Below are 14,538 nucleotides of genomic sequence, written 5' to 3' on the forward strand. Positions count from 1 at the left end.
GATTTTTGTGTATGGGATGTCAGTCTTGTGCTCAGAGCTTAGTGGTGGTCTGTTAGGCTAGCTGCGTTTCTGCCATTAACCACTATGAACTTAGGACAAGCACCGTTATTGTTTACTTACCTGCAATATACTTACCTGCAGTTTTCCTCATGCTGATATTTGTCTGCGCCAAAAGCCGCTTTCTGAGTACACTTGAAAAAAAAAAAAAAAAAAAAAAAAAAATATATATATATATATATATATATATATATATATATATATATATATATATATATATATATATATATATATATATATATATATAATAATAATAATAATAATAATAATAATGATAATAATAATAATAATAATAATAATAATAATAATAAATAATAATAAAAAATAAACTAATATTATATAAAAAAAAGTCCTTTAAATACAATAACACAAAATATATGTACAAAGGACCTTATTCATCTAGACTAGTTTCTAATAATCAATAATATAAAAATCAGCAGTGTGGTTAAGCCCACAGTCTTTCTCCCTTCTACTGAACTTCACCCAACTGCTTAACCTAACCTTTCTCTCTCGGTATTTTTCTCTCTCCTTCACTCCTACTATACTGTACTCTGCTGCACTGTACTATATTATACTGTACCGTACTATATTATACTGTACTGTACTGTACAGAGCATCATTAGCCTCAAGATGTTCAAAGAGGAACGAAACGTCGCTGATACTACAAATTTCGGAAAGCTCCTCGCAGCCCAGCCAACTCAGAAAAATAAATAAATGAATAAATAAATAAAAATAATCAGACGAATAGAAAAATTCAACTGAAAACTGAACAATGCAGAGGTCGCTCTTGCCTTTAACCACGTCTTCCTAAAAGAGAATATTCTTCCTGGCTACACCAAGATATATATATATATATATATATATATATATATATATATATATATATATATATATATATATATATATATATATATATATATATATATATATATATATATATATATATATATATATATGGCCACAGAAGGAAACATTATGATGATAGAAGTACTAAACAAAAGTAAAAAAAAAAAAAAAAACAATAAAAACCCTTAACTAATTAACAAAAAAACGTAATACATGGAAAAAAAAAAAGTAAAAAATGGGGCGATTCTGCACTTTTATGCAATTCCATTTTTTTTTTTTTTTTCCTGTCCCATAACCACCATTTATGAACTAAGAATAATATTTTGACATTCTTTCCCCCAGCTTACATACATACTAAAAACATCAAATTTACTTCAATGGTGTCCATATATCACATTTACTTGTCTTCTCTGAAAAGTGATGGAATCATTTGGACAGCAAACAGTAATCATATATAGTGCAAAAGTCATAAGATGAATTATAAGTGAAACAAGAGCCATGTTTTCCGTGTAGTGTACATAGTACATCATGTGAATTAGATACACATGCTTATATTGCTCCTTCATCCTGTGCCGTTCCTTCTTTTAGAGTGCTGTCTAGACTCTCCAGGTATCGGGTGTAAAACTTATGATAGCTTTTACACCTTTGTTTGAGAATTTCATTAAGTGAATGAGGGATCCATGTACTTTATCCCACATTTCACCTGAGGTGCCCACATTTGCCATTGTAAGCTGAAAATAACATAATAATTTGTTATTGTCAATTAATATATATATATATATATATATATATATATATATATATATATATATATATATATATATATATATATATATATATATATATATACAAATTTCATTATTTGCATACAGAACATTATGCTTCATTGCTTATTCAAAATGTATCAATGGTCAGCTTGACAGCAAAACTGAAATGGATAATGTATTAAAAAGAACTTAACAAACGAAGAAAAGTACTCATATTATTTTTGTACTGTACTGTAAAATACTGTAAAAATTTTTGCCACAGAAACCTCTGGCTTTCTTCTTTGCTGCCTGTATGAAAATGATCTCTCCATCTTCCGCTGACACAGCTGAAGGTCAGGAGTAGATTTCCTCATCTGCTGTACCATATTAAAATGAAGATGGATGACATTTCATCAATCCCTGAAACACACAAGCCAGGAATCATTCAATTATATATATATATATATATATATATATATATATATATATATATATATATATATATATATATATATATATATATATATATATATATATATATATATATATATATATATATATATATAATCACATTACTGGGGTAATAGGTATGAGCCCACCCAATGTTATTTCTTATGAGGCAAACATAGAAGTTTATCCTTTTTATCTTTTATCCTTTTTTATCCTTTTTTATCTTTTTATCTTTTTGCACAAACATTATATTATCATTTCTTATTGTGTTACCAGTGCACATGACCTCAAATTCCCGCAGGTGTTAGGACTTACTTTATGCTACCCCCTTGTCTTTACTTCTAGCGTCATAATTATTCCCAAATTAATGATTTATTGTTTTCTTTCGTATAGATTTTTACGTCTCGATGTCAAATGAACTTCTGCCTCCTATTGAGTTTGTGCTGCAAGAAAAGGAAGATATGATGGTTCTCAGTCCTGCCACCCTCTCTCTTGAGGTTTCCCGTGTGCCTTCTGAAGTTCCCTCGGAGGCACACATAGGGATGGTGACACAGTTGAGGAACCTCAGCAGGAACCTCCATCACCACCAAGGCGACGGCGAGTTCAGATGGAATAGCAGAGGTTTAAGATGGGAGGTAGCATTACAAATGTTGCAATTGTTGCAATGCAAATGTTGCAAACAAACCAGAAATTTTTTGTATGAAATCCGTAATTTTTTGGAGCGGTTGAGCAACACTTTTAACTGCCTTAGCAACACATCTGATACTTTTGTTAGGCTGTGGCAGGCTAAGCAAGATAACATTTAAGTAAGTTTCTTGTAGCCTTTTTATGTATATTTATAGATAAGTAGCTAAAATTAGGAATTATTAATAATTAGCATTTATTTTAGTATAAGTAGCATTAACTATAGTCTTAAGAAATAGCCATTAATTATCTAAATATTCAAGTGTAAGACATAAGCATATTGTATCAGTTTTAACGATTATATATATATATATATATATATATATATATATATATATATATATATATATATATATATATATATATATATATATATATATTCATCCCACATGTTGTATTCGTGATCCACTTGGATCACATAAATATAGCCTACATGCGCAGCTAGTCCTCAGTTCCAGTCAGAGTCAGTCTCGATCGCTCACTCAGTTCCCGTCCGAGTCACAGTCAGTCTTGAAAAACGCTGCTCAGTCATCATCACGAGCAGCAGTTCATATCACTTCAGAGAGAGAGAACAATCATTTGTCACGTCTAAAATCGTTTTGTGTGCCATTCTGTGTTATCACATTGCGTGCTCTTATGTGTTATCATATTGAATGCTATTCTGTGTGTTTTATATTTCTGTGCCTATTATTCCTTGATTCTCTGTGCGCTTTACGTCGCTCATGCAAACACGCTCACAGTCTCCTTCATTACCTGTCTGCTGTAACCACCGCCACTTCTCATATCACCTTCATACACGAATCTCATCACCTTCCTAATTGTTCTGGTTCTGGCACAGAGATTGTTCATCAGTTTATTCAAAGAACTGAAGAGTAATGCACTCGACGTGCTGCCTTATCTGATAAGGAAAAATATCCATTTTAAAATCACGTATCTGTCACGAGCCTTCGAGTGTCGCTGACCTGTTGGTGAAATCAGACAGGTTTGCTTCTCTCACTACCTTTGATGACTTCACCGCTCACCTCAGAAATAATTTCCAGTCATTCCAAACTTGGAGCCACCCACCTCTTCTCAAACTCCCCAAGTGTATCTCACAGCACGTCCGCTCACACACTAATCCTTACCAGGCAGAAAACATTGCTTCCTCTCTGAGCTCAGAATTGATCACTCGGCTACAAGACTCAAAGTGGTTCACTGCTGACTCACTGTCATCAGACGGGTTATAAAGGCTCAAAGCTTATATCTTGTTCACTTCCTTCCTTGATGCTCCCAATTTCCAGGTCGCCAGTGACATCGAATTCCACAAATCGGATTACATATACGAGTATGATGTCTGTCATGTTCTCGCGCAGTGTAGGGTTCTTCTTGATAGCTCAGGAAGACACTCATTCAATCCTGAAGCATTCTGTTCCTTCCACAAAAAGGTAAGTCATTTCTTGCAAGACTGCAGGCATTATCATGCACAGTCTCAGACTCCACAAATATCGTCGGAAAACTCGGCGCCCTTCCCTGACAAGTCCATCATAACATCCTCACCCATCCTCAAATCTTTACCTTCTTATGTACTTAAACATCGTACAAAACACAAGGTATGCTTCACACATCCTCCTAACTCAGCACTTCCTTCAATTAACATTCGATATGCTGGATTATTTATTCAACGGCATTATCACAGATGTTAGGTGTCACTATCATACAAAGCTTTCTTTGACACGGGTGCTGCGGTTAACCTTATCAAGATGGATGTATTTAGGAGAGACTCTCTTCCTCTTCTCACAATCACATCACTGCTTTATCACAATGGTATATGTAGGAAAATGATCTTACCTCACGGGAAAGTATTCTTATCACTGACTTTATCACCCCATGAATCAGACATATGTGATTAATTCTACATTGTATTAAGTGTATCTTTCAATAACCTTCTCATAGGCTTCAACAGCATGTGCAAATATGACACCAGTCTTTTCCCTGCCATCAATGAAATCGCTCAAGGGAATATTTATATTCCTACTGTTCTTCCCTCTGATACTTCCTCCCTTGCTGGTGTAGTAACATCTGTTGCAACTCTTCCTTCTCCTAGCGATCAGATGTTATCTACATGGGATATCTTGTGTTACACAACAACCTCCATGCAAAGGTGTTGAGTTAGAATATGTTTTTTGCCACAATCGATGACAATGCATTCTGTAAAATCGGGCTGAAAAATGTCACATCTACGCCTGTCAAGCTCAAAGCAGATGTGCTATTAGCAAAAGTCTTGCCTTACTCTGAGAAAGTTGTAATCTTGGATGATTTACCTTCTTCCTCTGTCAATAATGTATGTGCATCTGACAGCCACGACATGTCTTCTCTCCCGCCTATCACGGATGATCACATATCTGTACTTGATTTCCCAGATACTCAACATGAATTACTGGTTCTCCTAAATTCTTAAAGGAATGTTGTCTCGCTCCCTGGTTAACTCTAGGCCACACAGACGGCATCACTCATGCTATCTATCTGACGCCCGGATCCAGACCATCTTACACCCTCAGCTTCAGGGTGCCACACACTCGTCGTGTTCTGCTTGATGACGCTGTGCGATGTATGTTACTTCAGGATGTAGTGAAACCTGCCTGTTCATCTCATTTTGCTCCCTTGTTACTCGTTCCAAAGAAACAAGACGATTGGCTTGTCGTTGTCGACTTCAGGAAACTAAGCTCATCTATCATTCCTGACCGTTATCTAATGGCGAGGTTAGGTGATCTTCAGTTTCTCGGTGATTCAAATTCGGTATTTTCCACCCTAGATTTACACTCAGGATTCCTCCAAGTTGAAATGGAAGAAATTTTGCGGCCATACACTGCTTTCACTACCTCCACTAGCCAATTCATGTTCAAACGCATGGCTCAATGTCTACGTAACTCGCCTTTAACATTTCAGAGATAGATGAATTGTGTTCTCTCAGGTCTCATCGGTAAAAGTGTGTTCTCTATAGGACCATTTTCACACACTGTCTCTCGTTCTGTCACGCTTTCAAGCTGCTGGCTTAAAGATCAAACTCAGCAAATGCTCGTTTCTCAAACAGCAATTTAAATTGGTCACAAAGTCGACAGATCATATTTCTGGCCGACTATGAGAAAGGATATCTTTCAACATTGTGCGCTCTGTCCTCAGTGTTCTTCACACCGTCCCTCACTCGTTCACGATAGTCCATCACGTCCGCTCTTTGGGACCCAGTCTCTGTTCATTTACTCAAACTTCCACTTACAGAGAACGATCATCAGTATCTTCTAGTTTGTGTGGATAGTTTCACTCATTTCACCATTCTTGTTGCTCTCAAGTACAAAACTGCAACTTATGTTGTTCGCGCGATCACCGACAACATAATCTGTTCTTATAACTCTCCTTGTGTCATCTTATCTGACAATGGCGCTGAATTCAATAACTCTGACTTACAGGAGATTTGTAAAGAATTTCATATCAAGAAATGTAACATTGTTCCTCGCTTTCCCAGCTCAAACGGCAAAGTAGAGCGTTGAAATAAACGTATCCTTGACGTTCTGCGTTACATAACAGAAGCACAGCACTCGTGTGACGAATGGCTTCCTCACATACCCTGCTCTATCAACTCAGCAATCCACTCCAGCATCAGCGAGTCTCCACATTCCGTGCTGTTTGGTACCGACAAGCATCTTCTACATTAATTTCTCCACAGCGCGCCGCGTCCTGTCTGCAACATGGATGACTACGTGAAATGTTGTCTCCGCGATTTTCAATACACCCACAGTTATAATGTGATTTACATTTCCCATTATTTGGAATTTGTAAGGCTTTGTGATCTGCAATATGATGTGTGAATAGTGATAAAAAAAAAAAAGTCATTATCAGCATCATTATAAAGAAAAAAATAGTGATGAAAAATTTAAAGATTATGTAGGACTGTTTTTTCTTATGTATAGTCTTTAATGCTGGATAAAACAGAAGTAATGTGAACTAGTACAAATGATTTGAAATATTACTATGTGAGTATGATCTCACAGACTGAGGTACATCTTTAGTTCTGGATGGAGCATAAATCTTTATAAGTATCCTAGGATACGTTTTTTTTTTTTTTCCTCCATTACCATTGTATTCTGTACCTCTGCCATGTATTCCATGCAGATCGCTTACTTGTTTAGGACAAAATATTATTATTTTTTTTTTATTGTACAATAAATGTTGCCATTTGATCACACTTTATCATCTTCAACAGCAAATGCTATCAGTTTAGAGGTAATACTCTGTTTGGCTTAGTTTTTCGTTTTCCCCACTTCATAAGGTGTTACAACAAATCACTTTTTCTTTCATCATAATTAATCTTAATTGTTCATCAATACATTGTTATATTTTTTAAGTAACTAACTGATTAACTATTATTCAAGATGAGGTTGCTTTCTTTATGAAAATACTATGACATACTGTGTGTTTTTTCACAGTGAAATCTAAGTGTTCACTGTTACACACAACCTGACAATTAAAGAAATGGTGCCCTTTACGATTAATGTTTTTTATAGCAGTGTGTGTACCATCTATTGCCCCTATCACTTTATCAAAATTTGCTTTCCTCGCAGTTTTCACTACAGTTGTGCGTTCTTGTATTCCACTGGGCATCTTCACCTCTGTGAATGCTTTCCTCTAGAGAGCTTCAGTGATACCAACTATTGCTCTTAACACTTGACTGGTGCACACTTGCCAAGAATCTCAGGGCAATTAAGATGTGCTGCAACGGGCAGAGCACTGACCCTGCAAATTGGTCGAGTAACATGTGCCTGTAGTTCCTGACACAGCTTCACATTTTTTTTTTTTTTTTCTATTCACAAGGTTAATCTGCAGTTTCAACCAACACTCCCCCCTCTCGGCCTCCCCCCTTTAACCTTCTGTACTTCCCCATAAGGTAAACTGACCTAACCTCATCTGGTATCGACCCTAAATGTCTTGACACCTGTCTTAAGTTTTCTTCATTAACTTCAGCACCATTAACGGTCTTAGATCTAATTTTCAATCTGTAGAACACCACCTCTACTATATTAAACCTCATCTTCTTTTCCTCACTGAAACACAGGTGTCTGAGGCAACTGACTGCAGCCCCTCTTCTGTTCCCTCCTACTTTCTCTATCCTCATTTTCAATTCAAAGCTGGATGTTACATGTATGTGCTCAACGATTTAACCTGCTCTCGTGCTTACGTTCTTGAATCTTCCAAGTTTTCCACCATCTGGCTACGACTACAGAGGCACTCTCAAACTAAATTTGTCTGTGCTGTATATGTCTCAATTCCTCTGACAATAAAAAATTCTTTGACTAACTTCCAAAGTGGAACACGTTCTGACTCCCTTCCCTTTTGCAGATATCTCCATTCATGGAGACTTCAATGTTCACCACCAGCTTTGGATTTCCTCTCCCTTCACTGACCATCTTGGTGAACTAGCCTTAAACTTTTCTATTCTTCACGAAATAGAGGAATTGGTGCAACACCGTACTCTGAGATACGTTAAACATTCTTGACCTTTTCCTAACCACTAATCCTTCTGCTTATGTTGTTATCCTCGAAGGAACGCAACCCTCCGTTGGGTTCCTTCCATCACAATCTCATATCTGTATCTTGTCCTACGGCCCGAATCCCTCTTCTGGATCCTCCTAATCGAAGGTGCCTCTGGTGTTTTGCCTCTGCTAGATGGGGGTACCTGAGTAGGTATTTTACTGATTTTCCTTTGAATGATTATTGCTTCCGTGTCAGAGACCCGTCTCTGTGTGCCGACTGCATAACAGAGGTTATATTATTTGGCATGGAGGCGTACATTCCTAACTCTTTTTCTCGACCTACACCTTCCTAACCTTGGTTTAAGACATCCTGTTCACGTGCTATACTCGTATATGATAGAGAAGTGGCACACAAAAGGTAGTTGAGCCCACCATCACCAGAACCTCATGCGCTTTATATTTCTGTTCGGAACCTTGCCAAGTCCGTTATCCAAGTAGCCAAAAACTTCTTCGTTGATAGAAAGTGTCAAAATCCCTCACGATTAGAAGGTTACAAAATATAGCTTATGTTATGGCGGGGGTGGGTCCAGTGGAACAAAGCCCCAACTGTCTCACTATGAAAAACACATAGTATATCATAGTATTTTCATATAGAAAGCAACTTTAACTTGAATAACAATGTATTGATGAACAGTTAGGATTAATTGTTATGATAATTAAAAAAAAAAGTCATTTGTTGTAACACCTTATAAAGAGGGGAAAACGAAAAACTAAGTCAAACACAGTATTACTTTTAAACTGATAGCATTTGCTGATGAAGATGATAAAGTATGATCAAATGACAACATTTACTGTACAATAAAAATATATTCTTTGTGTCATACAAAACTATAATCCTTATTTTGACGTAGACAAGTAAGCTATCTGAATGGAATGCATGCCAGAGGTAGAAAATACAATGGTAATGAGGAAAAATGTATCCTAGGATACTTGTAACAGAGATTTATGTTCTATCCAGAACTAAAAATGTATCAGTTTGTGAGATCATATAGCAATATTTCAAATCATTTGTACTAGTTCACATCACTTCTGTTTTATCCAGCATAGAAAACTATACATAAGAAAATACACTATCCTACGTGATCTTTAAAATTTTCATCACTATGATCTCTTTATAATGATGCTGATGATGGTTATATTTTATCACCATTCACAGATCATCACAAAACGTACATCACAAAACCTTAAGAATTCCAATAATGTATAACTAATCAGGATAGAATTAGAAAAAAAAAAATGAGCTTGAAAAAGTTAGGTGTAAGAAAGAGGTAGGAGTTGGCTCTCAATTAGTGGTAGATAAATATAATAAACTTGGTAATCAGGTTGTTAGTGCTGAGTCAATACTTTTAACAAAAGATTAGACACATTTGCTGATGGGAATGATAATTAGAAATAGGGAGATGTTTTGTACAGGGACTACCACGTATACGCCTGGTGGCTTTCTCCAGCTTCCCTTGTTTTCTTATGCTTTTATAAAATTATATATATATATATATATATATATATATATATATATATATATATATATATATATATATATATATATATATATATATATATATATATATATATATATATATAATTTTCGTTAGGAAGTAATGTTTGATTTTTTTTCTTCATTTCAGGAAGACAAAGTCAAAAGAGCAAGATGTAATTTAATATTACTTTAAGTTTGCACTGGAGTGTAGGCAAAGATTCATCTTGGGACAGACTCCAGTTATGACATAAGATACGGTTTTCCTTGCGCAAAAAATAAATAAATAAATAAAATAAAATAAAATAAAATAAAATAAATAAATAAATAAAATGAAATGAAATAAGAAAAGAAAAGAAAAAATGCATTCTGGATCTCTAAGCTTCATTGCCTTGATTTTTTTTTTTTCTTCTTTTTATAAGTTCGTAAAGAATCTGCCAGTCTGATTTGCCACCTATAGGCTTACTTACTTTTGTAGCTTCCCTTATTTCCATATGTTTGTGGCGAAATGGCACCGTCTTGTACCGCTGACGCAATTCAAGTACCGTATCATTGCTGCCGTTGGTCGCTGTTGTGGTCGCATGGCTCGAGGGACTCCATTCTCCTCTGTTCTTGGAATAGTTCCAGGTGTCTGTTGCACTAATGATTGGCTTAAGAAGGTGACCGAATCAGATAACGTAATAGTTTCTTCAGTATATTTGTCTGCTAATACAGAGTGTGTGTAGACTGCCGACTGAGCTGTGAGTCTCCGGTGCGAGATGTCACTCCTCAGTTCATGTCGCACACAGACGTGACATGCACCGTTCAAATACCAGCGAATGACAGATCCACGTGTAGTTCGTGGCGGCGGTGATGAAAGGGAGTGAAACAAAGTAGTGGTAATGGTGATAAAGACTCAGAGGCAACGCCTGACTAAACACAGCAATATATATTTCGGTATATGTTTGAAAATTAAAGCAATTACATACGTGATGATTATATAAGGAAGCAACAAATACAGAAAAAAATGCATGGGTGATCGAAATACAAACCCCTAAAACACCCACACCTTACATTCACACACACACACACACACACACACACACACACACACAGGAGCAAGAGGTGGTGTGCATGACAAGGGTGTGAGAAGAGAGACCGGCTGTCCGTTCAGCACATCCACTCCAAGACTGGAATATCGCGCACCCTTGGAGTTCTTTGCGTGTTTATGTTGCGAACTGGGCCATAGCTTGCTGTTTACCTCCCCTCCCCCCCCCCCAACACGCACACCTCACCTGGTCAGTGAGCAATGCACGGCTGATTTTTTTTTTTTTTTTTTTTTGCTACACTTCATTGTACTTAGGGAACTCACCTGCTCCGTGCAACTATTATTATTATTATTATTATTATTATTATTATTATTATTATTATTATTATTATTATTATTATTATTATTATTACTACTACTAATTATTATTATTGTTATTATTAACACTAAGACTCTAACAACATCAGGAGACAGTTTTCTATACTGAGCGACTAATATTTTTGAAAATCACAGGAAGTGGTCTGGCTTTAGAGAGACTGTCTCTCTCACACACACACACACACACACACACACACACACACACACACACACACATTATTGACATTAGCTTATGTCTTATACAAGACAAACATTTGGTGCAAATGAATGATGTAGTTAATACGATATATGAATGAGACGAAAACTTGTTCCTGAGGAGCAGCGGGGACCTTGTGTGAGCAGCACTGTGCTTGTGTGGGCTTTCTTCTATACGTAGCTGAGGGGTGGCCGCTCCATTTCGTTCTCTCAGAGCGACGCGAACAAGTAAACGGGAGGCATATTTCCCAACTATATACTGGTTCGTCAAGGGCGCTCGAGCGCCCCCTGCCACTTCAGGGTTAGGTCAGGTCAGTTAGACTGAAGATAATAATCTTTAAATAACATTGTACGGGAATAAAAAAAAAAAATACTATGGTTAGTTTTAGAACTACACCCGATAGTCATCCCAGACAGGCAGATAGTTTGGAAAAGTCTCCATCAAGAGCATCCTCAGCTGATCATTTACGTTTCGTTTTGTAACCGATCGCGACAGTGTACGAGTAGCAGCAGGGGCTGGTGAAGTAGACTGTGTTTGTGTGTGTATGTGTGTGTGTGTGTGTGTGTGTGTGTGTGTGTGTGTGTGTGCTATAGCACTTTGTAAGTCAGAATGAGTCCGTCCTTACCACAGATGTGTGTGTGTGTGTGTGTGTGTGTGTGTTTGAGTGTTACAACACTTTGTAAGTCAGAATAAGTCCGTCCTTACCACAGAAGTAATCAGGGACCACTTTCCGTGATACCTGTAAGGATAAAGCGTACGGTTAGTCTCTCTCTCTCTCTCTCTCTCTCTCTCTCTCTCTCTCTCTCTCTCTCTCTCTCTCTCTCTCTCTCTTACCTTCGTCCAGTAGCTTCTTTCCTCCAGACTGGCCAGATGAGGCTCCAGTTTGTCTCTGTAAGCCTCGACAGTCACCAGGTTTTCCTTTCTCATCACGATCACCACCAAGCCACCTGCGGGAGGGAGGAGGAGGCAGGGTGCACAAAGGCTGAATTAAAAACTATTTCATTCTATTCTTTTTGCTTTGTTTTCAATTATGGTTACAGTAGGATTTTTCTTTTTTACGATTACTACTATTACTATTTTTCTATTGCTATTATATATGTGAGATGTCAATAACAACGACAACAACAACAACAACAACAACAATAATAATAATAGTAATAATAATAATAGTAATAATAATAATAATAATAATAATAATAATAATAATAATAATAATAATAATAATAATAATAATAATAATAATACGTCTACTACCGTTATAGCTACTACTTGCGATATCCTTGTATGTATGTGTGTGTATGATGTGCAATGTACGACAGTTTTTTTTTTTTTTTTTTCGACTCTACAGCCATTCCCGGTGTCGTAGGTTTTAGTGACCAGCTAGTTTCCAGTGACCAAGTGCGCGCGCAGCCCTATTTTCACTACCAGACTTATGGCTTATTTACTCCCCAGCCACGGCAACGCACAGACCTCCCTGGACCCACTCTTAAGGACATTCATTTTATTTTCAGCGTTGTCCGAGATCCGTTAGCTATGTCGCGTTTTTTTTAATATATCATTTTTTTTTTTTTTAATTGGAATTCAGGTATTTAGGTTACCAAACCATTCAGTACTAAAAATAGTTCGGGTTTTAACATAGTAGGACACTAATCTAACCTACCATTACCGAAACTAACCTAAATGATGCGTAGCAGTACCTAACCTAACCTAACATTACCTAACCTACATGACATTTCTACTACTATTGTTGCCGAAAGGTGTCGGTTGAAGTTTGTGCGTTGCCGTGGGTAGGAGTGGATGCGTCGTACATCTGACAGTAAAAATAGGCTGCGCACGCACTTGGTCACGAAATTAACTGGTCACTTGAACCTACTACACCGGATGCGTCCCTTAAATTAAAGTCAGTCAGCTACGCGCTCTCTCAAGGCGTGTTCTTGTTATAGCCTGCGTTCTTAAACATGGTGTTTGTATTTACTAATGTAGCCGTTTTCGATTTTTTAAATACTTTTCCAGTTCCGCGCTTCGGGTTAGGTCGATCAAACCCGAAGAATCGTATTGGAAATGTTGGGAAGAACTATCCCTCCCCAACAGCAAACCCTGATGATATTCACCAGTCTTATACAACGGAAAGTTTTGTTAAAAAAAAAAAAAAAAAACTAAAACTTACCAAAATATTCCTGTGCAAAAGAGAAAAATGTATGCATCCTCTAAATTAATAGATTTCGGCTTGCGATTTTTTTTTTTTTTTTTTTTTTTTTACGGCCAGCATCCAATACTTGACAAGTTCTGGTATTATTTTACTTTTTTTTTTTTCAAGAGTCCCAGCATGGCTATTCTTACCCTTATCAGGTAGAGCTCATTCTGTGTATTGTGAACCCCATATACATCCATATAATGCTTACAGCATTTTTTTTTTTTTTTTTTTTTTTTTGTTTAATTAGGTTGTTAGGTTTAATTTAGTTATGGGGGGTTTATTTTTTTACTGATATTGTTTCTAGAGCAAGCACGTTTGTATGAGGGTAAAGAAAATATCAGCAATACTATTATGATTCCCATTAATCAAATATTATAAAACCTCCCACTTGTCTCTTGGACGGCAATTCCGCTGCCCTCGACATAGGTGTGTGCACTTTAAAATTTCTAAGTAACTAGATAGATTTTCACGTTTCTTTTAATGCTGTACATAAAGGAATAACTCACGGGTCTCCACATATACGTTCAGTGAGAAGCGCTCTCTGTTAACTATATTACAAGCCTAAATAGCTCCACCCTTCGCCTCCGGTCAAGCCTCTCGCGCGATCGCTCCGAACATCACAATACAATCATATATTTCTTCAATATTATGTGTTGTATAATTATTCTGAGGCATGTATGGATAGATCAACTCTTTCCTTAGCTGCAAGGAAAATGTAAAAATCGGTCTGTTAGATTAGAAATAACAAAATTCGGCAACTTTTCCTCATCGTTGAGGAAACCAGAACTGCCGACCTATGCGGAAAGCCTAGTATTTGCTAACCCGATGTTGGGGCCTGCTTTCATTGTTTAAATGAACGCGACCGTAGCGTTAGTAGAACCAAATTGGGTTTACTGCTTCGAAATTACTAATACGACGTTTG

General features: G+C 36.6%; 1 protein-coding gene across 1 annotated transcript in view; it reads right to left on the minus strand.

The window, feature by feature from the left end:
- Window positions 1-10,501: 10,501 nt before the first annotated feature.
- LOC135096483 (methyltransferase-like protein 27) overlaps window positions 10,502-14,538 on the minus strand; it is a 54,832-nt gene continuing 50,795 nt past the window's right edge. The window contains exons 7-8 of the mRNA XM_063997988.1: window positions 12,257-12,369; window positions 10,502-12,161 (exon numbers count right to left, since the gene is read on the minus strand). Of these exons, the coding sequence (XP_063854058.1) occupies window positions 12,090-12,161; window positions 12,257-12,369 (185 nt within the window). The 3' untranslated portion in view covers window positions 10,502-12,089. The remainder of the gene's footprint in view (window positions 12,162-12,256; window positions 12,370-14,538) is intronic.

This window comes from Scylla paramamosain, unplaced genomic scaffold (genome assembly GCF_035594125.1).
Source record: "Scylla paramamosain isolate STU-SP2022 unplaced genomic scaffold, ASM3559412v1 Contig4, whole genome shotgun sequence".
NCBI lineage: Eukaryota > Metazoa > Arthropoda > Malacostraca > Decapoda > Portunidae > Scylla > Scylla paramamosain.